This window comes from Centrocercus urophasianus, unplaced genomic scaffold, assembly GCF_019232065.1.
Source record: "Centrocercus urophasianus isolate 14NV4802_14NV808 unplaced genomic scaffold, USGS_Curo_1.0 seq_62, whole genome shotgun sequence".
NCBI classification, from domain to species: Eukaryota; Metazoa; Chordata; class Aves; order Galliformes; family Phasianidae; genus Centrocercus; species Centrocercus urophasianus.
The window spans coordinates 385,355-406,979 of NW_024885222.1; the positions used below are offsets into that span (position 1 = coordinate 385,355).

The window sequence follows — 21,625 nt, forward strand, 5'->3', positions numbered from 1 at the left end:
GAGTGCAGTGCTGGGTCCCTCCGTCCCTCTGCCTGGTGCTGGCAGATGATGGGCAGCAGCAGGGCTGGGCTGGTGGCACCGGTGGGCACAGGGGGCGAGGGGCTGAGCTTTGCTTTCCAGCACACCTGAAGCTCCTGCGCTCTGCTGAGCCTGGGAACGCAGAGGTGACATTTCCTGGGGCAGCCAGAGTGGGGGAAATCTCTGCAGCAAGGGAAATTCCAGCCTGCTGGAAAGTGTGCATCGTGGTGCAACTCCAACCCCAAAATCGAGCCCCCCTCTTCACTCTGCTTGCTCCCCTCTTTTCACACGTGCAGTGGGGGCAAGAGGGGCTGCAGCCCCCGGTGGGCACCCCAAGGAGCCCCAGGAGCTGCTGCTTAAGGGCCACAGCAGAGCTCAATTTGCTCCCTGCAGTTTCCTGCGTGCCCAGGCTCAGCTGCAGCCGGCAGAGCATGAAGCAGCTTTGCAGGTGCAAAGGCAAATCTGTCTGCCTGGCAGCTCCCGGATTTCAGAGCCAGGGCACAATGACACAGCTCCGCTCCAACGGCTGCGGTGCTGCCAGCTTCATCCCAACCTTGCTCTCCACCTGCCATCACTGCACCACAGTCAGCACTGAGCGCAGCGCTGCCCTCTCGGCTGCTATTGAGAAAATGAAATTTAAGGGAAACTCTCACAGAGAGGAGCGGTTGTGGCTCCAGCCCCACATGAAGGCTCAGGGCGCCTTCATAAAGGGGTGTTTCCAGGGCAGGTCTGCACCTGCAGATGGCCGCAGCCTCAGCAGAGCAGTGCAGGCGGCCGTGGTGACCAGAGATAACGCTGGAGTCCGCACAGCCCGGGGCTCTGGAGAGGACCAGGAACACGAAGCAGAAATATCAGATAATTCCCACACAACACTTCATGCGCTAAATATCTGGCTGTGACTCTGCTGACACCCGGCTTCATAATTGGATCTGCCAAAAACCCATCACACGTAACGTGCAGCTGCCACCAAGGCAGTGCTTTCATGCCGCACCTCAAGCCTGACGCTGGATTCCCCCTCTCCCGTCCCCTTTGTGGGCTGGATCCGTCCTGGGAGCCTGGAGCTGCCCGGCCAGCAGAGCCTGTGCTGGGGACCCACTGCAGCTCCTGCCGGCCCCATCACAGCATCCCCCCACACAGGAGAGCTCAGGAAAACCCCAGAAGTGCGCTGGGCTCCGGTCCCAGTAAACCCACCTGAGTTCCACCAGGCAAGGAGCAGAAGATGTGATGGGGATGTTCTGTGTACCGGCACCATTCATTAGCTGATGTAAATGAGCTTCGTATGTTACTGCATTCCTGATTCACTGTTTGCAGGAGAAGGACAGAAATGTGTTCCTTCAAACTTTGCAGGGCCCAGTCCTGCAGACCCCTGGTTCCCTGCCCACCATAAATTAGGGGACCCCTGGGAGGTGCTGAGATTGGGAGCAGTTCTGTGGGATGGGGATGGGGATGGGATGGGATGGGGTGGGGTGGGGTGGGATGGGGATGGGTGGTGCCAGCAAGGCTGTGGTGGTGGCAGTGAGGTGTGGGAGCTGAGCAGCCTGCGGTTGCTGAGCACACGTGTACCTGTGTGTTTTTCACCTGAGTAATCAAAGTCTTTATCCAGTGTTTGATTAAAGGCCACGAAACACATTATCTTTGATTCTTTCACTTTATTTTTTGTTCCCTTCATTTGTCCCTTGGAGATGAGGGTTGCTCTGGTAGTTATTAGTCACAAAGCCCTAACCTCGCACTGCATTCTTGCTATCTGCGAAATGAATTATTAATGGTGCATTAAACAGAGACTGGAAAGGGGCCCTGGGACACTGATAATCAGGAGCTAATTGAGGAAGAAATGAGATACGGCTCTCCTTGCAGAGTGAGGGCTGTGCAGATACCGAAGGTGACCCCACTGCACCTCCTGCCCCACCGCAGCGAGCAGCTGCTCAGCTCCTGCTGGCGGCCAAGTGGGCACACAGCTGGGCAGCGCTGTGGGCGGGATGCTTTCCTCTGTGATGCTCTCCTGGAAGGGCTGCGTGAGGAGGCAGGAGGATTTGTACCCCGGTGCCCTTTATTTATTGCCAGGCGCTCTGTCTGGCACCGGCTGTGGGTCCGTTCCTGCCTGCTCTTGGATGCTGTGGGCATGGGGAGGTGGGGGCTGCCAGGGCCCAGCCCAGCACGGGAGGAGATGCATCTCCCCTCCCTCTCTTCTGCAATGAGAGCTGAACAATTTCCATCACCTTTTATTTCTTCTCTTTTACTATTTCTCTACACCATGGGCCCGTCGAGATTTTCTTTCCCCGCTCCAGCTGCATTAAAGCATAAAAAATGTCTCCTCTGGCCAAGCTAAGCAGCAAACCTGGGTGAGCAACGCAGCTTCCTGCGGTGGCTTCAGGCAAAGCCGTGATGGGGCAGCGATGTCCTGTCCACACCGTGTGGGGCCTGAGGACGGCTGGAGTTGCCTGCAGCCAATGCACAGCCTGCAGAGCTGTGGAGGCACAGCGTGGGGCTGCGTCCGTGGGCAGAGCTGTGCCTCTGTTTCCCCAGCACAGACCCGCAGCATCAGCATCCAGCACAGCAGGGATGCGTCTGCCCCCGACCCAATGGGGCTGCAGGGAGGTGGGGAGCCTGCAGGGAGGGCAGCCTGCATCTGGGGGAGGGGTGCTGAGAAAGAAAAACGAGAACTAGGCTTATTCTGCAGGGAGATGGCTATTTCTATCGCTGGAGCAGCGTTGGCCTCGGTGACATTCTCTGAGCCGCAGAGGCAGCCGTAACCTTCAGGAGATGGCAGGCAGCAGTGGGGAGCTGTGGGGAGCTGCTGTGCCCCACCACCCCACCAGGTGCCCCCCCCAGCCCTGCCCTGCTCTGCCCTTCTGGGCTCAGGGTTCAATGCTCGGGGTCTCAATGCTCGGGGTCTCAATGCTCAGCAGTCCCTCTGCCCCGCTCAGCCCAACTCCCCCCCACATCAACATTTCTGTGCCGACGCTTTTCTGAACAGGAAGCTTGGTCTGGAATTTCATTTAAACATTAAGTGTAGATAATTTATTTACATTTAATGTAGCCATCGGGTCCCACCTCTGAAATGTCTGTGAGCTTTGCAGTGTGGCTGGGAGGTGAGCTGGGAGCCAGGGGCTGGGCCTCCTGGCAGTTTGGGTTTAATTTTCCTCCTACAGCAACTGAAGCCGATGTGATTCGTCTCTCATTAGGAAGAAGCACAAAACTCCCCTAAAACAACAGTTTTGTCTGGAACATGTAATAACACCATCTTTCTTCCTCCCCTTGCCTTTGATAACACCACCCGATCCCTTCAAAGTGTTGCTCTTCCTTAAATATAAGTCTATTAAAAATTTAAACTGCTTTTCTATACAATAAAATTTACTCCCTGCAATTATGCAGCAGGACTGGTTATCTCATCTTTCGTAGGTTTTAATTAAAAGTTACAGGGGGAAGGGAAGAACAACTGCTGTGCACTGCCATTCGTTGCCACGCACTGCCAGAGCCCTGCCTTCTGTGCCGGCGCCTTTCCCAGCAGCAGGACTTGGTGCTCACAGGGGTGCTCAGGTGAGCAGCTGGGGCTCAGGGATGGATGTGGGGCCTGGGATGGCACCCGGCCTCCAGCAGCAGTGCAGCCCTGGGGATCTGGCAAAGAGGGCAGTGGGGCACAGAGCCGCTCTCCTCCTGCCTGGATGTTTCTCAGTATTAACACAGGGATCATCAGAGCAGGGTTGGCACCTAAAAATAGTCAGTGCACGGGATGGAGTGGGGGTGGGGGTGGCCTCAGGAGTGAGTGGTGCTGAGCAACCCTGTAAACACGGCAGTGATGTCCCCGGTGCCCTCTGCTCCTTCCAGCTGCTGTGGGGCAGGAGGGGGCAAACTGCACCCCATGTCCCCTGCTGTGGGCACAGAGCATCCCCGCCACGCAGCAGCCTCTGAACTCTCCACTGTGCTGCATAACCAATGGATCCACGTCCTGATCCGGGCTGGGACGAAGCACCCCGGCACGGCGCACGTCCCATCCTGATGCTCTGCTTTGCGCAGCGCCGGTGGAGCAGCGCCTGTCCTCCCATCTGCGTCTCCACCACGGCGTCCCCCAGCTGTGGCCCTGCGCACCCTGCAGCCCTGCAAAGTGCCTTTGACCCGTGATGGCTGGAAGCGTTCAACCCCCCCTGGTCTCCCCATTGCCTCCCCCTTCTCCCAGCCACGAAGATGCATCGATCTGGATTTGAAACGTGTATGAAATCTTTACGGGCTTTTTGCAAAGATTTTAATTCCCTGACAGAGCTGCTCTCACCAAAGAAAAAAATCTATTTATGACTCAAGGAGCAATTATAGGCTTAGCAGCTGCTGAATGGCCGCGGCAGCTGCTGGAGCAGCTTGGCACGGCTCAGCACGGCCACCGAGGAGCCAGGGAGGCTTCCTGGAAAGTGGAGCTGGGACCGATTCCTCCCAGGGCAACGGCTGTGCGGGGCCTGGCGGGGCTCCCCATCTCTGCTGGCTGCACCGTGTCCCCCTGTGCCCGTGGGCTGTGGTGGGGACTGCGTTGCTTTGCCCTTCCTCTTTGCGCCATGCAGAAGAATAAGCTTTGGTGCCGTAGGCTGGAGATTGCTCTGAGCCAGTCGAGTAGGAAGGAGATGCGGCTGGGCTGCACTGTGCAGGAAGTACAGCAGATTGTGAGGATAACTCCAGTGAAAACATTTGTGTGAAGAATTTAATCAGCAAAACCCATTTGTTTAATGGTAAAGAGCACCTGCAGAGCCACACTCAAAACCTCAGCTGGTGCAAATCTGTGCCCTGTTAAGAGTAATTGGTGCCACCTGGTCTTCTGCCTTGAAACAAGGCCTCCCCCAGCTGCAGGTGTGTTCACAATCCTCAGTCCTGCTGCTACGGTGGAAGCTGGGGGTTCCCAGGGCAGCCTGTGGCTGGAAGGTAGGGGATGGCCAGCTGTGTGTTTGTGCTGGAGAGGGGCAGGAAGAGGCTGTGAGGGTTAATGTGAGCAAAGAAAGGATGCTGGAGCTACGGCCCTGTGTGCTCCTTGGAGGGGGTGGCTATGCAGGTGGTGACCAGGAAGGGGACCTGGGGCTGACCAAGCAAAGCCGAGTGCTGCTGGGCCACCAGCACGCAGCCTGATGTCTGAGGCCCAGAAACTGCTGCTGAGGGCTCTGCTTCTGCGCCCATGGGTCGCACCTCCTGGGGCTGAGGGTGGCCTGCGAGCACCCACTGTGTGCTCAGCAGAGCTCAGCACCCAAAAGTCCTCAGCCCCTCTGCCGGCAGCTCCAGGGCCCATCGGACATCTCTGTCCTGGCATCGGTTCTGTTTTTATGGCAAAGCAGTGTGTGGGTGAGAGCTGCTGGAGATGAGAGTCCCTGAGTGCATCTGCTCAGAGCTCCTGGCCGGGGAGCCCTGCGGGGCAGAGCAATTCCCTCTCACCCGGGCTGCAGAGCTTAATTAGCAGTTCGTGAAGTGCTTTGAGATCCTCCGTGCGATGTCCTGGAGGAGGGCAAAATGTGGTTACATAACGTGTCCAGACAGACAATTCCTTGGGGTGGGGAGCGGGGCTTTTAAAAATCTGCTCTCCCGTGTCAGCACCGTGCAGCCCCACTTAAAGGTTCTGGGAGCTGCTAAAATATTAATGACAGCAACAGTGATAGGAAAACACGCTTTCGCACTCTGAAGGATGTTGATCTCGGCATGAGGAAGCTGGATGTCAGCAGAGCAGCCTTTGCCTTGCAGGTGCCTTGCGCTCCAGCAGCGATGGCTTAGGATCAGCCAGCAGCCCCATTTTGTGCTCCCAGAGCATCTGAACCCTAACCCCCTCCCCTTCCCCCCCCCCCCATGCACCCTGTGTGATGCACAGCAATGGCTCCGTGCTCCGGGTCAGAGCCACCAGCAGAACCTCAGCTCCCCTGGTGCCGCCTCCGCTGCTCCTGGGGCGTGAAGTTTATGTGAGGCTGAGCTTTCTGCTGATGCTCACACCTACAGGATGTGGGAGCCTTTTCTCAAGGGTGATGGGGAAAGCAAAACTGAGACCTGGGTGCGTGGTGTTGGTGGCACCATCTGTCCCTAGCCCTGGGCGCCCTCTGCTCACCCTTCTCTGTGTCCCCCCTCCCCCCCCCCCGGCACCCCCCGACCCCAACCCTTTGGGGGCGATGTGCAGAGGCAGAGGCGGGCGGGGGGCTCAGCTCCGTGGGTACCCCGGGACAGAGGGGCTCCCGGACCGTGCGGGATGCGGCCCCGGGATGCGCGCGGTACCGCTGGGGGGAGCGGGGGGACGGGACCGCGGCGGCGCGCGCGCTGCCTTCATCCCCCCCTCCTCCTTCTCCTCCTCTCTTCCTCCTCCTCCTCCGGGAGCGCGCTCGCCCAGCCGGGAGCGAGCAGCCGGCGGGAGGATGCTGCAAACGGCGGCGGAGGCGGGCGGCTGGGCAGGTAGGGCGGGCGGTGCGGGGGCCGCGATCCGGCGCGGGGTCGGGACAGCTGTGGCCAGAGCGAAGTTGTGGGAGGAGGGGGATGCGCCGGGAGGCTCCGAGGAGCAGAGCCGGATTCGTGCCGGGGTCAGCGCCGTGCCCGCGCCGCAATGCTCCGCTCCGTTGCCCCTCTCCATTCCGGCCGTCCCCCCGGCGCCCGGGAGCGGGCAGCGCCGTGCCTCGGGGCGGCAGAGAGGGGACGCAGCCTCAGCTCCGCTGCCCCACTCGGAAGGCGCCGGGTCGGAAGGGAAACTTGTTCCGAGGAGCCCGGCAAGAGCCCCGGCTGCAGCCCTTCTCCTCGTGCTATTTCAGATCACCGCAGGTCCTCGACCCGCGGGGTGTGAAGCGTCCCCCGGTCACGGAGTCCCTGTGCGCCCAGCGGCCATCGGGCACGCAGCGTGCGGCCCACGCGGGGCCGTGACCGCGGGCAGCAGCTCGGCCTGCGGGCCGCGTGCCGGGGTGGCCGCGAGCCGTCGGGGGTGGCGCGGCCCGTATGGAGCCGCGGCTGTGGCCGCCCGTCTGCGCTCGTCACCGCGTGGCACAGCTGGGCGCAACCGCTGAGTGCCGCTGCCTGCGGTGCCGGCTGCGATGGAGCGCGGCGGGGTCGGCGCTGAGCTCGGAGCCGCGGTTCCCCGCGAGGCTGCGCGGGAGGTTGTAAGCCTTTAAAGCGAAGGATTTTTCCTGAAGGCGCACAGAACGCTTTTTGTCGGTGAGTCGAGCAATGGGCCGGGAGGGCGGTGGGGTGGGATGGGAGCTGGGACGCTCCTCACCCGGCGGGCTGCCCGCGCCTTCAGCCCTCAGCGCCGTGTTCTGCTGTAAGCCCGAAGCAGCGCTGTTGTCTCCGGAGCGCAGCCCGAGTTGTGCTGCGCTGGGCTGGGAGCAAACCCTGCCCACAGGGATGGGACGGGACGGTGCGTCCGACCTGCCTGCTGTGTGGCAGCTGCTGCTTCGCAGGTGTTTTTCTGTGGCTCTGGATGGGACAGGAACCGCCCTGCTGGCTGCAGGCAGAACTCTGCTAACGATGAACTCTCACCATGTGTGGAGTTCAGAATCAGGCTGGCAATAATGTGTGCTGTGGGATTTTTTCCTTGTCCTGTAATCCGCCGCATGCATTTATAAAACCAGCTCTTATAATCCTGCGTGCAAATGTGCAAAGCTCTGCGCTGAGCTCCTGGTGTGCTGCGCTGTGTGCCCTGTGCCCATGCTCAGCTCCTGCATCGTGTTCTGTATGATGTGCTCCCCAGCGTTGGTGTCTGCTTGGATGCTTTGAAAAAAGAGCCTGCACCCTGTGCTGATATACTCGGAGATCACTGGGGAGATCTGTGTGCTTCCAGGAGTGTGACATGAAGCTGACATCAAATAAATGAGGATCTGTGCATGGATGCTCTCAGCAGAGTGCTGGAAAAGTTAATTGAATTGCTTTATGCTATGGAGTTTGCAGGGTGGGAAGCAGGCAGGTCCTGGAATCACAGCGTGGAGGAGAGGGGTGGGAGCTGCTTCAGCTCTGCTGCTGTCGAACCCTTGTCCCAATATCTCGGCCCGTTTGGGAGCTGTGCCGGAATGTTCTGAGCCCCCAGATTCTGCAAACCCTTCGTCGTTCCCAGAGGAAACAAAAATGCAAAAGCGTGTGCTTGGAGTGGGGTAATGAAGCCCAGGAGGCTCTGTTTGTCAATTCAGAAACAATATTGCGATGTTCAGAAACTGTTTCTTAGCAGGATGCTCTCAGACTGCCTCCAAAGGAGTGTCGTTATTTGTATGTCAAGAAGCCCCTGTCAAGAAATGTATCTGCTCTCAAGGAAAGTCAGTCCGTGGCTGTGTGGAAACAGTTGCTCATTTCTAATTGGAGCTGCAACAACTTACTGGCGAGTTTTAAAAGGGGACCTGTGTGCTTAGGGAGCTGTGGGGAGCTTGGGAGCAAGCTGCGCACTGGGGGCACATTGGGGTTCCTGGCTGCCCACGCAGTTCAAACCATGACTGCAAAAGCAATCCTGTGCTGCACGGTGGGGAGCTGCACCCCCTGAGCCCAGGGACTGTGAGCCCCATCTGCAATGAGGTTGGTGCTGCCCGGGGGGCCCAGCTCCCACCCTGCGCTGCACACGGCTCAGGGCTGTTTTGAAATGGGAACATTCCCGAGCCACGATTTTCTCCAGCCTAATGATGGAAATTTTTTAATTACTTGATAAGAAAGATCACTTGGAAACTGCAAGGGAAACGATTTGAGGTTAAGTCCTAATCCATGGCCGTATCTGCCTGAAGACAGGAGCTGCTCCTCCTGCACGGAGCTCGGGAGGGCTGGAGGAGGTGGGGGTGTGGGGGTGCACGGTGCCATGGGGAGACGGGGGGCTCCTGCAGCCGCTGCCTTTGGGACTCTGCTGCCTCTGAACGGGGATGGGCGCTGCGGAGCACGGCACGGTGCTCCTTCGTAAACGTGGCAGAGAACAGAGACTTTTAGGCGTTTTGGTCTGAGCCTCTCAGAGGATGAGAAGTGGGGGCTGCTGACCCGACCGCAGTGGCAACTGAGGAGTGGTTTGGGAGCCCTGTGGTCTGAGCTGCAGGAGAGCCCCTGTCTGCTTGGGCTGCTGCAGCAAAGCTTTAGTGGAGCAGCAGTGAAAGCTCAGTGCTGGGGGCTGATGGGCCCGCACAGCCCCACTCTGCTGCTGCTTGAGGGTGCAGGCAGTGACTCGTGAGCGCGGATCTTTGGTAGAGCTGCAGCCACGTGAGCAGGGCAACGGAAGCTCTGCGCTCCCTCATCCACCACCAGAACCATCCTCTTTTCGCTCCTTGGTCGATCTGCAAGTGGCAAAGATGGAAAGGAAAAGGGAGGTGGGAAGAGCAGCTGTGAATCAACGCGCTTAAAACCCCAAAGACTTTGCTCTGGGGCAGGTCGGGGCACCGCGGGTGGTGCAGAGGATGGGACGCGCTGCCATCCCAGCGTGGTCCTTCACGAGCTGCCCCGGCCCGCTCCCAGCCCCGGAGCGGCCTCATCCCCCACCAGCCGATGAGCGACCCCCAGAGGGGAAGCAGCCCCGGGGGTTTCTCCCTCTGCTCCTCCCGGTGCTGAGCCGGAGGTGCCGCGGCTCCTCGTGCCGTGACCTCGTGCCGAGCTCTTGGAAGCGCTCCGGGAGCAGCGCCGAGCTGCCGGCAGGAGGGAACAGCCCGAGGGCAGGCGGGGCTGCGATCCGCGAGGCTCCTGCTGAATCAAGGCCTCTTATATTTGTACTTTTTTGAAGTGTCGCTTTTTCTGTTTGCCATCCGGGGGGCCCCCCCCCGCCCGCGCTGCATCCCGAAGAAGCGCGGAGCGGAAAGGCGCAGCCCTGTTTGGTTTGGTCGGGAGCGCCGCTGCTTTGCATTCGTTTGAAGTGCTGGAAGCGGCTCAGCCCAGAAGATGTACTGTGTGCCACACGGCTGGAGTTTCTTTTGAGGAACCCTGAAATGTTTACAGAGGGAGGGGAAAAAAACTCCCTGACAAGAGCAGGTTGTTGCTGAGCCGGCGGCTGCCAGGGCCGCGTTGGTACGGGAGGGGCACAGATCTGCAGCGTTGGGACCCTCAGAGCAGAGCCCACACGAAGGCAAAGCCTGTAAATATCCCACCTCCAAATTTTCAAGAAGTATTAGGAACTCTGCAGGCTTATTTCTGAGCATCATTATGAAAGGGCTTTAAGGGATTAATGCCTGCTCGGATTAATCTCTGCTGCTGAGGCCCAGTGCGTGGAACGAGCACTTTGGGGGTGCTCTTGGGGGCACGAGGGGGGTTCTGAGGTCACCACTCCCTGTTCTGCTCCTGTGGCCACGGCTGTGGGGTGACGTGTTAGCAGCAGTCCCCCATCCATCCCGATGTCCTGCTCCCAGGATATCACAGCACAGTTGGGCACACTGGCCCGGCCAGCAGCTCTGCATTTCTAGGTCTGCAGATTTTCACCACTCAATGTCAAATTTCTGTCCTCCCTACCCTCCTAAGGAGGTAATTAGCAAGCAGGCATAATAGCAATTTAATAAGTGTGTCAAATTAGAAAGGCACTCATGGTTTACGGCATGCTGAGCCTGGTTGTGATCTGGGTCCGTGTCTGCTGGGCTGGGCTGTGTGACTGTGCTGCCGACCCCGTGAGGTCGCGACCCTGGCAGCCCCTCCCTCCGCCCCGGTGTAGAAGGAGCGAGCAGATTCTCCTCCCAGGGGGCAGAATCGCACTCCATTGGTGCCTGCAGTGCGCTTCTTGGCTGGGAGCTCCTGGGGCAGCACGAGTTCCTGCTGAGGCAATGGACGAGTCGAAAGGATTTACAGCAAGCCAGCAGCCACCTGCACCTCGGGATGCTCATGTGAGCGGCGCCTTGCTGCAGCACGGCACGGCAATGCTGGCGGCTGAGCGGAGCTCAGAGGGTGGTGGGGCTGCAGGAATGGGGCTGTGGGGTGAGGAGCAGCGCTGCCTGCGTTTGGCCGCTTCAGCAGGGGAAAAGCTGCTCATGTTGTCCTTGCAGGTGCTTCCCCTCCTTCCCACTCAAACCCTCTCTTTCTGAGGGAGGTAGGTGGTGGCACGGATGCTTGTGGCTGGCACACTGCTCAATTTCCTCCTCCCATTTCACAGCGGTGCTGAGAAGCAATTTCCTCCACCCTCTAACCCAGACCTGAAGGGCTTTTTCTTCTTGCGCTGCTGGGCAGTGCAGTGGATGCACGGGCAGGGAGGGGAGCGACGCTGCACAGTTTTGGGGCTCAGGGCTGGAGCTGAGCAGAGCTCTGCTCAGTGCATTCCTGCGTGGGGAAGGAGCGGGGAGAGGGGCTGGCTGGAGGTCACCCAACACAGCGCCCATTGTAACAGCCCCGGCTTGGCTACGGATGGAGCAGGGGGATGTAATCCCCCACGGTGGGCTCGGTCTGCCCACTGAACCCTGGTGGACAGGGGTTGGATGGAGCTGTGGGGCTGGGGGTCTCTTCCAAGCGGCTGAGCACAGGGAAACGTTGTGTGAGTGGGGACAAAGGTGCCTCTGTGCAAGATTCGGCCTCTCTCGGCCCACCCCGTCCCCGGCAGCCGCTGCGCCCGGGTGTAAGCAAAGAAGCGAGCAGCAGTTGGTGTGGCTGCATGTGCCCCATCAGCAGCCCTGCTCCCATGGCCCATTGGGGTGCCGGCACCTCTGCCCTCAGTCACCTGCTGTCAGGGCACTGGAAAAGGGAGAAGTATTTTAAAACATAAAACAAGTAAAATTGGGTCTTCTGGTAAGGGATTAAACGGTGCCCTCAGCTGTATTTATAGAAGGTTCAGAAGTAAATCTGTTCCCAGGCTGAATAAATATTTTACTCAGGCAGGAGAGATTTTCAGTTCATCTCTCTTGGAAAGACTCGAGTGAGAAGGGAATTGATTTTCTTCAGCTCGAACAAGGCAAGTGACTCTCAAAGCCAGGCAGGTCGCACAGCCCCGCCATCGGCTAAAATGCGAAATCGTCGCGGGGAGGTGAAAGCAGAGCGGCTGCAGGGGCGAATCCTGGCGCAGTGCTGGGCATCACCGGCACGGCTGTGGGTCGCCCCGCCGCCCTGACTTCAGGTTGTTCGGTAGCCGAGTTCCAGCTCCCGCCCGAACCTTCGAATCGGCACCCGGTGCTCGCGGGCATCGATTGCCGCGGAGGGAGGAGTTTTGCGCTGCGATGGTGACAAAGGCGCTGCGGGCCGACGCGGTGTGGCACCGAGGCGGGCTGCGGGCTGTCCCACCAGGTGGGGGCCACGGCTGTGCCCTGAGGGGGTCTGCGCTCCGAGCTCCGTCCGCGTGGCGCTAAAAAAGGCGCTGAGATGGGCGCAGTGGTGGCTGAGCCGCGGTCACCCGCTCTTCGACGCCCCCGCGCAGCTCAGGGGCACGGACTGAAGCGTTGCGGCGTTAAACGGCTGCGGCCGATGGAAGCAAAGCGCTGCTGCTGCCGCTCGTGGGATCACAGGGTCGTTAGCGTTGGAAAAGAGCCCCCTGACCCATCCCCTCCGCGCCCAGGTGCAGGCGGTGCTGCTGCTGTTGGACGGGGGGCTCTGCCGTGCTGCTGCTGCTCTGCCTCCCCCGCAGCCAACACGGAGACCTTCCTGAGCCAAGCAGCCCTGTCGTGCCGGAGCCAGGCGCTGGTGAAAGGGCCTGTCTTCGAGCAGGAGAGAGCCATGAAGGGCCTATTTGTGTAGCTGGCTTCTTGCAATGTTTTCAGACACAGCCCTCGCATGTTTTCATAACAGCGACGCCTCCACCTCCCGCCAGCTGCCAGCAGCACAGAGCTCAGCTCCATCCTCTGCCTGCAGCCCTGGGTGCCCACGGGCTGCACCAGGCACCGCCGTGCTGTGCTGCTGTGCGTGGGCAGAGCCAGCAGCAGTGCTGTAAGGGTGGTGACACGTGGAGCCCTGCGCCCATCCCTGTCAGGGCTGCACGGTGGGGCAGGCATTGGGGTTCTCACTTCGCACCGTGCCTTGGCTGCCTGCTCCCCTCCCATCTGTGGGGTGGCTCCCTGCCCACTCGTGGCCCTTGGCCAAGGCGGGAGGCTGTCTGGAACCCAAACATCACAGGATGCGGCCTTGCCAGCACCTCTGCCTGCGTCACCTTGCCGCTGTGTTCCCCCATGGTTTGTTGGTGGGCAGCAATCAATGCAGAGGAGTGGAAAATGCCTGTCTCTCCTCCTGCCTCCAGTGCTGCAGTGGGGCTCTGTGTGAGATGCTGCTTCTGTGCTGTGTGGTGTTGCAGCATCACGGATCAGCCCCAGCTCCTTTGCCCCATTGCACCCCGTGGCGCACGCTGTGCCGGCTGCCCGCAGCCCCGTGTTTGCTGTGGAGGAAGATGAGCAACTTCTCATGAACCCATTTACAGATCCCTCCCAGACAGGAAATGTGAACTGCTAGAGCTCATTAAATAACGTTAATGGTGCTGCCCAAACAAATATTGGAGCTGCCACCAGCGCTGCCAGCCAGCATGCTTCCTCTCAGCCCTCTCAGAGCAGAGATTTCTCCATTTAATTGAACATGTGCTTCATCCTGACACCATGATCTCTGCTACCTTGAAGGATGCTCCCAACACAGAGGTGGGGCTCCTGTGGTCCTCAGAGCCCAGCATGGCTGCAGGAGCCCTGGATGCTGTTTTTGGAGGCAACCAAAGGAGACTCTTGTGGTTCCTGCAGCCCATTTCTGCCCGCTCCCTTTTGGCACATACACAGCCCTGGTGCTGAGCTCCCACAGCCCAGCTCCTGCTGACCCACAGATGGTGGCTGTGAGGTGTGGGGGGGTTTGTCGGGGCACCTGAAATCAGCACAGGGCTCCTGCATGGGGCTGGTGCTCCCCAGGAGGACAGCAGTGAGCCTCAGGTCCTGCCTGCACGCAGAGCCCAGTTACTAATTGCTGCACAGAAAACATTTCTCATCAGTTTCTTCCATAAGCAGCAGTGAGCACAGACTTTGATTCAGAGCTCCTTTGCCTTTCTCTCTCTCTCAGTTTTTTCTTCCTACCCCAAATAAAGCAGCTCTTTTGATCACGTTGGGTTCAGGCTCTGTAACGAGCATCTCTGTTTGTGTTGGGCTGTCAGTGGGAGAACATGACAACGCGTCTCCTCTCCATCTCACACACAGTGAATTATTTCTTCCACTCTCTCTTTGTACTGTATCTGGGATAAATCACCACTGCCAGGATTAGCAGATGGGTTGGTGATCCTCAGCCCCTCACTGACCGCTGCCCAGCGCCAGCCCTGCGGCTCCGCTGCGGCTGCAGGAGAGTTTTGTGCAGGGAGATGTGGGGTGGGCTTGAAAGCAAACTGCTCTGCCAACTTGTTTTCTTTCCTGTGTACAAACGTGCCTGTCTTAAAGGGATGCTGTCGCATTAAATATGGAACTGTGTTGCATTGCCTACTACAGAACTGCCAACTGCAGGCATTAAAAAATCATGGGTCGTCCCATTTTTCTTCCTCCCACTCTAAATTCTAAAAAAAGCCTGATAACTTTGGGGTTCCTTTCATTTGTCATCCAGGGAGGCTTCTTCAAGTTCCTTCCCACAGTCGGGAGCTTCAGAGCCATCACCAGACGGTGCCATGAAGTGTCAGCAATGGGGCAGCCCTCCGTGCTGCGCTTGGCTCTGAACCCAGGCAGGTTTCCTCTCCCAGCCCTTCCCCTCCAGCATTTTGGGTTCCTGGTGGGCAGCCTCCATGGGGAGCGTGGTCACAGTGGAGAGGCCCTTCCGGAGTTCTCGGTTCACTCTGGCTTTTGTGATGGTTGATGAGTTTAAACTCTTCTGTGTGATTCTGAGATGCGGGGGGAAGGGACGGGACACTTCTGTAGGGATCTGGGTGCTGTGATGCAGTCCTGGTGGTGAAATACACAACCTGGGGCCACAGAGGGTCTGAAATCACGAGGCAGAATAATGGGCGTTGCTGTAGAAGCCACGCTCTGTGGTGGGGGTCAGCAGTGCCTGCCTTGCACTCGGGCTGAGCCTGCGGTGACTTTTCCTCTAATAAAGAGTCTGCTTTGATGCGCTGATTCAGAGCTGCACGGATTTCAGCAGATCACATTGCAAATATCTTTATTTGATACCACTGCAATGTCTGGATTTCAAATGTCACTTGCTTAGCACTATGAAATAATTAATTTAGATTGTATTACAGCAGCCTGCAAGAGCTCGACTTAAACTGGAGCCATCCCATGTTTGCAGCTGTACACAAACGCCTAAAAACCAAACTCTGCTGCAAAATCTCGTGACCCAAATGAGGCAGAGGGGCAGACAGAACCCGTGGGTCGCTGTGCGTGCTGCAATTCAAGGCCCCTGGGCTTTGCTTTCCAAGGCTGTGGCTCAAAAGGCAGCTGTAGCAGTTTGGGTTTGGCTTTGCTGAGCGTGCTGTGTTAGCTGGGGCTCTTCCTGAGCCGAGACTTTGAAAGTTTAATGCGATAATCTGACTCTAAGTCCTGCAAAATGGCAAATCATCCTCCTCTGACCCGCAGCCTGCGAGAGCTGAGTGGGTTTTCCAAATTGCCCACTTGTGGTGGGGAGCTGGAGGTGAGGGGGGGGGGCTGTGGGATGGAGACAGCGTGGCACCTGGAGCCCCGCAGTGCCCTGCTGACACGGGGATGAAGCCGCGTTGCACAGGCAGTGCCTGGATTTAATCTGGGCGGATTGGGGTAAAATAACAAAATAAATCGGCAGTGACCACGGAGAGGCAGCGAGGAGCTGCTCAGCCCAGCCCTGCGCCGCGCTGCGCTCCTGCTCTATTTTAAGAGGAAGCAGCGCAGCAGCAGAGCTGCCTGCCAGCCCAGCTCCTCTCCAGCAGCAGCAGGCAGACGGAGGGCAGCTGTGCTGCTGTCCCGGTGTAACTCTGCAGATCCCTGCCCGGCACCAACCTGTGCCCACACCGCTGCTCACAGCTGCTCCCGGGCAGCTCATTGCCCCCCTTTGCCGCATCCCGCACGGGTACGAGGCCAGCGCTGCGGCCATCGCAGGGTCCTGCCCGGCTGCCCGGCTCCCGTCGTGCCCCGCTGCCGGGGCTGAGTCAGCGGCTAAATAAAGGCTTGGGAACTCGGGGTGGAAACATAGCGAGGGCTGCAGGGGGTCCTCCGACAGCAGCCCCAGCGCCGTGTTCGTGCGCACTGAGTGCCTGTGGTTCGAGCTGCGCTTTCCGCAGGACATGGCTTGTCGTGTAGATGCCCTCCACGGCACCGGGTGCCACCACGCTGCTGGCGCGGCGCCGGGTGCCAAAGCTCTGCGCTGCCGCGTGGGGCGGAGCGGACCCTCAGCTCCCGCGGGCGCAGCATCCGCGGCTCTGCCCTGAAGAAACCCCGAAGGATTTCACGATCCTGAAAGTCCCGTGCCAGAAATTCCTCGGCCGGGAGGGCGGCAGCCGGGTGGGATGATGAATGGCTCTCTTCAATCTTTCCTCTCCTGCTGCTCTCTTACGCGGTGCGAAGTTACAGCTAAACCCCCGGGGACACGAGGTCAGGTCTGCGCGGGTGCCGCCTTCTGCTTTTATCCGCGCTGCTGGAAGTGGGTGGGGGGCACCTCTGGGATCCCTGGCGGGCACGGACGAGACCCCGGACCCGGCCAGGCACAGGAGCGAAGTGCTGTGCGCTCACCGGGCACGGCTTCCTCTGATTCATTTCAAGAAGAGCGACCCCGCTGCTTTCCCTGCACATCTTCCCTCTTTGCCCCACTGCTATCCCCGGTGAAGCCGGTGAATCAACCCGATGGAGATACCGAGCACAAACCGCGTGACCCCGGGATAGGAAAGCAGTGCTCCTGTTTGTTTCCCATGGCGGTGGGCATGTCCTGCAGTGCTGCTGTGGGACAGCTTGCGTTTCCTGCCCCTCGCTCGGGCTCTGGCTGTCCTTGGGAGCAGGGCTCCGACGCGCTGGCTCAGGAATGCACGGCGTTAATGATGCCAACATGTAAATGAAAGGACGGGCGCTGGGATTCCCACCGCCCTTCTGCACGTGCGGATGGGGCCGGGGGCTGCGAGGGCTGTCCGACGGTGGGAGGCAGCTGGTGGGGGACTCAGATGTGTGGAGGATCCCCCGTGTGCCCCGTGCCAGCAGCCGGCCCCGAGCTGAGGGTAATCCTCGCTTTGACCAGCGGTGGCTTTTGCGCCGATCCCAAAATGTGCCTCGCCCCGCCGTTAGCAGGACGCATGCTGGGCGTGTGGGGAGGGTGCGGGTGGTTTTACGCCATGTTACGAAACGCTGAGTCTGATGCGGGCGCGGCGAGGGCTCTCTGCGATCAGAGCCCATCTGCTCAGCCCGTAGCCTGGGCTGTCCGAGCGCCTCCGTGCTGGCAGCTCTGCTGTCCTCCGCATCCCGCGGGCAGGGCAGGGCACGGCCGGCCGCCCCCCTGCCTGAGCCTGGCACCTCCCGACGAAGCTGCGGGGCATTGTCAAGGTCTGACCTTCGAGACGGCCCAGGAAGCTTCCCCGTCTCCTCATTCACAAATAGAGCTGATGTCAGGTGCACTCGCCCGCTGTTGGCTCAAGGTAACTCCCCCAGCGACAGCCCCCTGCCAGTCGGCACCTGCTGTCCCGCGTGACGCCCGGGGCCGTGCGGAACTTGCTGAGAGCAGGCATTGAGCTGCCGGTGCTCACACAGGCACTGAGCTGCTGATGAGGGCTGATTTAGTGGCGATCGAACCGCTCACCAAGTGTTCCTCGGAAGCCGAGCCAAGCGTCGGCAGCGCAGCGGGCAGCGCCGGGGCGGCCGCGCACACGGAGCAGCCGCACAGCGAGCGGCCGTGTGGGGCAGCGCTGCGGCTCCAGCCAGGTAAGGGCTCCCGGGGTGGGCAGCACAGTGCCTTGTCCTGGGCGTAGGGCAGCCCCAGAGCGCGGGGCTGAGGCACGAGTGAGCTCCGGGTGTGAGCTGAGCGCCGCTGAGTCGGGCATTGAAAGCAATGAGCACAAACGTGATGCTGTGATTTCTTGCTGGTGAAGGGCTGTGGTGTTTGTTTCCTGGCTTTCCTGCAGATCTTTGCAAAACCGAGCAGGGCGATTGCAAATCAGGTTGTTGCTTGCGGGGGGGTTTGGTGACAGCTGTTGGGGTGACTTTCATGCTAATTGTGCTATTTCTGTTGCTTTTATTCAGTATTATATGCCCTCAAGCACACATAAAGCGGATTCAAGGTTATGAAATCATGGGAACTCAAATCAGATTTTTGTTTTCTTACTCTTAGCAAATTCACCCAAGCTTCAGGGCGAGGTGCTGTGCTGCTCTGATCCTGCACTGCTGGGTGGGACCGGCCTCGTGTGCCGCTCGGCTCCGTGGCAGATGTGATTTGTTGAGGCTGTGGCTGCTCCTGTGCTGTCGGTTGTGCTCACAGAAGCACAGTGGGATGCAGGAAGGAGCCTGGTGAAGGCAATGCAGCTGTGTGACCAGAAGGGGTGGAACCTGGCTGCACCTCTCTTAGGCCCCAGTTGAGGGCTGACTGCCACTGGGGGAGGGTCTCTGATTGGAGATCCCTTCCTTGTGGAGTTTCCTTGTGAACCCAGACCTTCGGAGATGGGCGAGCACTTTTCCCTTTACAGCACCATCCCACTCACGTTCGTCGCTTCTGCTGTTTCACTTCTGCATTGCCTTTCCACCACGTCCATCTCTCAGGCTGTAACACCTGTGTATGGGAACTACTGAGCCACGGCCTGAACCTCTGATTGATCACCTGAGGAGAGCCGTGAGTCAGCCAGAGGAGCACAGCTGAAGGCAATTCACCTGTGCTGCCTGGCTCCACCCCTCCTAGACCTATTTAAGAGCTGGGTACCAGTGGGAAAGGGTCTTGTCTGGAGATCCCTCCTTCTGGTGTGTCGTGGTGAGCCCAGCATAAGGGTAAGCCTTCCATTTATTCTCTTGTTATCATAGTCCACTTTGCCTAACTCTCTTGTTTATTTTGTGATTGTAACATCTTGATATCCATTGATTATACACACCTGGGTGCTTGGGCTGCAGTCATGCAGAGTTCTGGCTGGGCTGTGTGACAGCAGTGTGGTTAGAGCTGTTCTCAGGTCGTCGACGTCAGAAATGAGGTGAAGGACCAAATATCTCTTGTCAGTTTTTCAGTTGGCCAAACTATTACCATTTCAATGACTTAACCCGTGTAGCTGCTCTCCTGCATGCAAGGTTTGCTCCCTGCGCTGTGGAGAAGCAATTCTGGAGGTTTCAGGAGGCCCCAGCACAGCAAGTGAGTGGCAACATCTCTGCCACGTGCTCTGGGCTACAGCTCCTCACTTAAAGGCCGGAGCGCATAAACGTGTCACTGCTGCGCAGTGCTGCTGGTGCTGCCCCATCACTTCCCCTCCTCCTGCTGCCCGGGGAGCATCCATGAGGTGCTGGAGGGGGTGCCAGGCCTGGAGCTCCGTGTCCAGGTGTCTCTGGGCAGTGCGTGTGCATGCAGAATGGCAGCCATTTGTTGGTGCAGCTCTTGCTTTCCCGTGCCTGGAGCCTGCGAGGGAGTTTGTGTTTTTGGAAGAGTTTGGGTGCTGTTCAGGAGCACAGCTGGAGGCTTAAGGAGTGCTGTTGCTCTGAGGTCCAACCGAAGCACACTCGCATGCCCTGGTGGACAGCACGGAGCTGGCAGCATCACGATGCTCTGACCCAGCTGCCCTGGCTCCTAGAGCTGGAACAGCTGAGGGTGCGGGGAAGATGTCAATGGCAGAGCGGTGCAATGGGATGCAGAGGAGGAGGGCTTTATTGCACTGCCTGCTCCAGCCTTCATTTCCATACATTTCACCCATCATTAAATCCCAAATCAATACGGTGGGGATTGGCTTCCTGCGAGGTGCAGAGGCAGCCTGCACACGCACCTGGGTTTGCTGCTGGGAGGAAATTGGTGGTGGGAGGGTGAGCTGTGTGGGGCTGAGCTGCGCAGTCAGTGTCTGCTCACATGAAATCGTGTGTTCCAGTACTGCTCTGCTCCATCGTTTCCTTTCTGCCCCCATCGATGCCCTTTGGGATGGAGGTGATTCCTGCTGGCTATAGAACAGCATTTCGTATTTCTGATATTTAATGTCTGGATTTCAGTTATTTAATGGCTGTTGCTGCTTTACAGCCTTTTGCAACGCAGGGTTATGGGGTTATTAAAGAAGGAGAGGGAGAGACCTGAGGTCATGGGCTGTGGTACAGGAGCATCAAGATGGCCCTCAGTTAATAAAACAGCAGCACAGCTGTGTGCCTGCAGTCTGCTGCACGGCTTGGGCTGAGGGCTGAAGTCAGAGCACCGTGACTTATGGGAGGTTTGTTGTTCCAAATGACTGCAAGCAATTAAAAAATGATAAAAATTAGGCTGATGAGGGGGAAAGCTCCCTTGGGCTGGGAGAGCGGGGAGCTGCGAGACCAGGATGGTGCGCAGGGGTGCTCAGGGCTGGGGGATGAGGCTGCGGTGGGTGGGGGCTTGTGCGACCCAGCTGGGCAGCACTGGGAGCACTTCATGTGGGAGGGATGAGAGCTTGAGGCAGCGCCGCCGTGGTGACACCCGAACTGCTCTGACCTTCTTTTATTTCAGGGAGGCTCAGACATCTGTCAGGGAGCGTTTTGCACCCGTCAGGAGCCCCTCTGTGGCTCTGAGCAGTGGGGAGGGCAGTGCGGATGGGGCGTTTGGGGGGTGAGTGGGGAGCAGCGATGCCTCATCGTGCCTCGGTTTCCCTTCTGTGAAAGCAGCTCTTTTGCAGGGCTCAGCACCCCGGCCAGATGCAGTGTGGGGTCTGGGCCCCGGGGACCCTCGTGGGGTTGCTGGGGCCTCCAAGAGGTTCTTTGGAAGGGCAAAACCCCCCCAGTGCTGCTGTCAGTCGTGGGGACTCGGCTCCCCTGCACACACACGTGGTTGTCTGTGCCACCAAGGGCCAAAGTTACGGTTCTGATACCTGAGAAGCAGAACAGGCCCTGAAGGCGCAGGAGAAATTAAGTGAATGAGCCGGGTGCTTTACGCGATTAGGACGGACCTTTTAAACGCTGCAACTGAGCCGGCCCAGGAGCCTCAGTCTAATCAAAGCAACAGCAGTTCCTTTTTATAAGACGAAGGGGCTTTCGGGGATACTTTGTCCACATAATGTTCCAATTATAGCTCTGCATCCCCGCATGCAGTTGCGTTAAAAATACCCGCGCCCAGGGACCTCTGCTGCCGCGTCCCTCTGTGCCCCCAGGGCAGGAGCCGCGCAGCTCTCCGTCCAGGCGCTGTTACCGGTGTGCGTTCCGGGCAGGCGCCGTCGATGAGGGGCTTTGGGTGGACGGGGCTCCCAGTCCAAGGGGCTTCGTTTAAAAACATCAGCGTTTTTTGCTTGTTTTGTAAATAAAACTTGTGTTGTTTGTGCATTCCTTCCTCCTCAAGCCTTTGCTGGCTGGACGGTGTGTTTTCACTCAAGGGAAGTGTGTTTTCTCTCCTTTTCTTTTGGAGCTGAAGTTGAGCTTCAGGAAAAATCCCAAGATCTTTAGAGGGAACCCAGAGTTGCACAGGTTGTTCTGCCAAGAAGTAGATTTACTTATTTTTTGATGTAAAGCTCCTTTTATGCTCTGCTTAGCATTTTTAGCTGGCGAGGCAGCAGCTTGAGGGTCTTATCGGCGACACCTTTGGCCAATCGCGGCACAACTCGGGCGGATCGGGCACAGCTGGAGCCCGCAGGCAGCCCCGGTCCTGAGCGCCGCTCCCGAGGTGAGCTGAGGGCGGCGGGATTCCGTTCGACTTTGGGGCGCCTCCAGGCCGCGTCCGCGAGGAGGGGCGGAAGGAT

General features: G+C 58.8%; 1 protein-coding gene across 1 annotated transcript; it reads right to left on the minus strand.

Annotated features, from left to right (window-relative positions):
• Positions 1–5,007: 5,007 nt before the first annotated feature.
• On the minus strand, positions 5,008–6,592 carry LOC122170002 (predicted GPI-anchored protein 58). Its single transcript, XM_042836569.1, has 3 exons — positions 6,244–6,592; positions 5,422–5,481; positions 5,008–5,198 (listed from the first exon to the last, which is right to left on the minus strand). The coding sequence occupies exons 1-3, from the start codon at positions 6,590–6,592 to the stop codon at positions 5,008–5,010; spliced, it is 600 nt and encodes a 199-aa protein (XP_042692503.1).
• Positions 6,593–21,625: the final 15,033 nt, after the last annotated feature.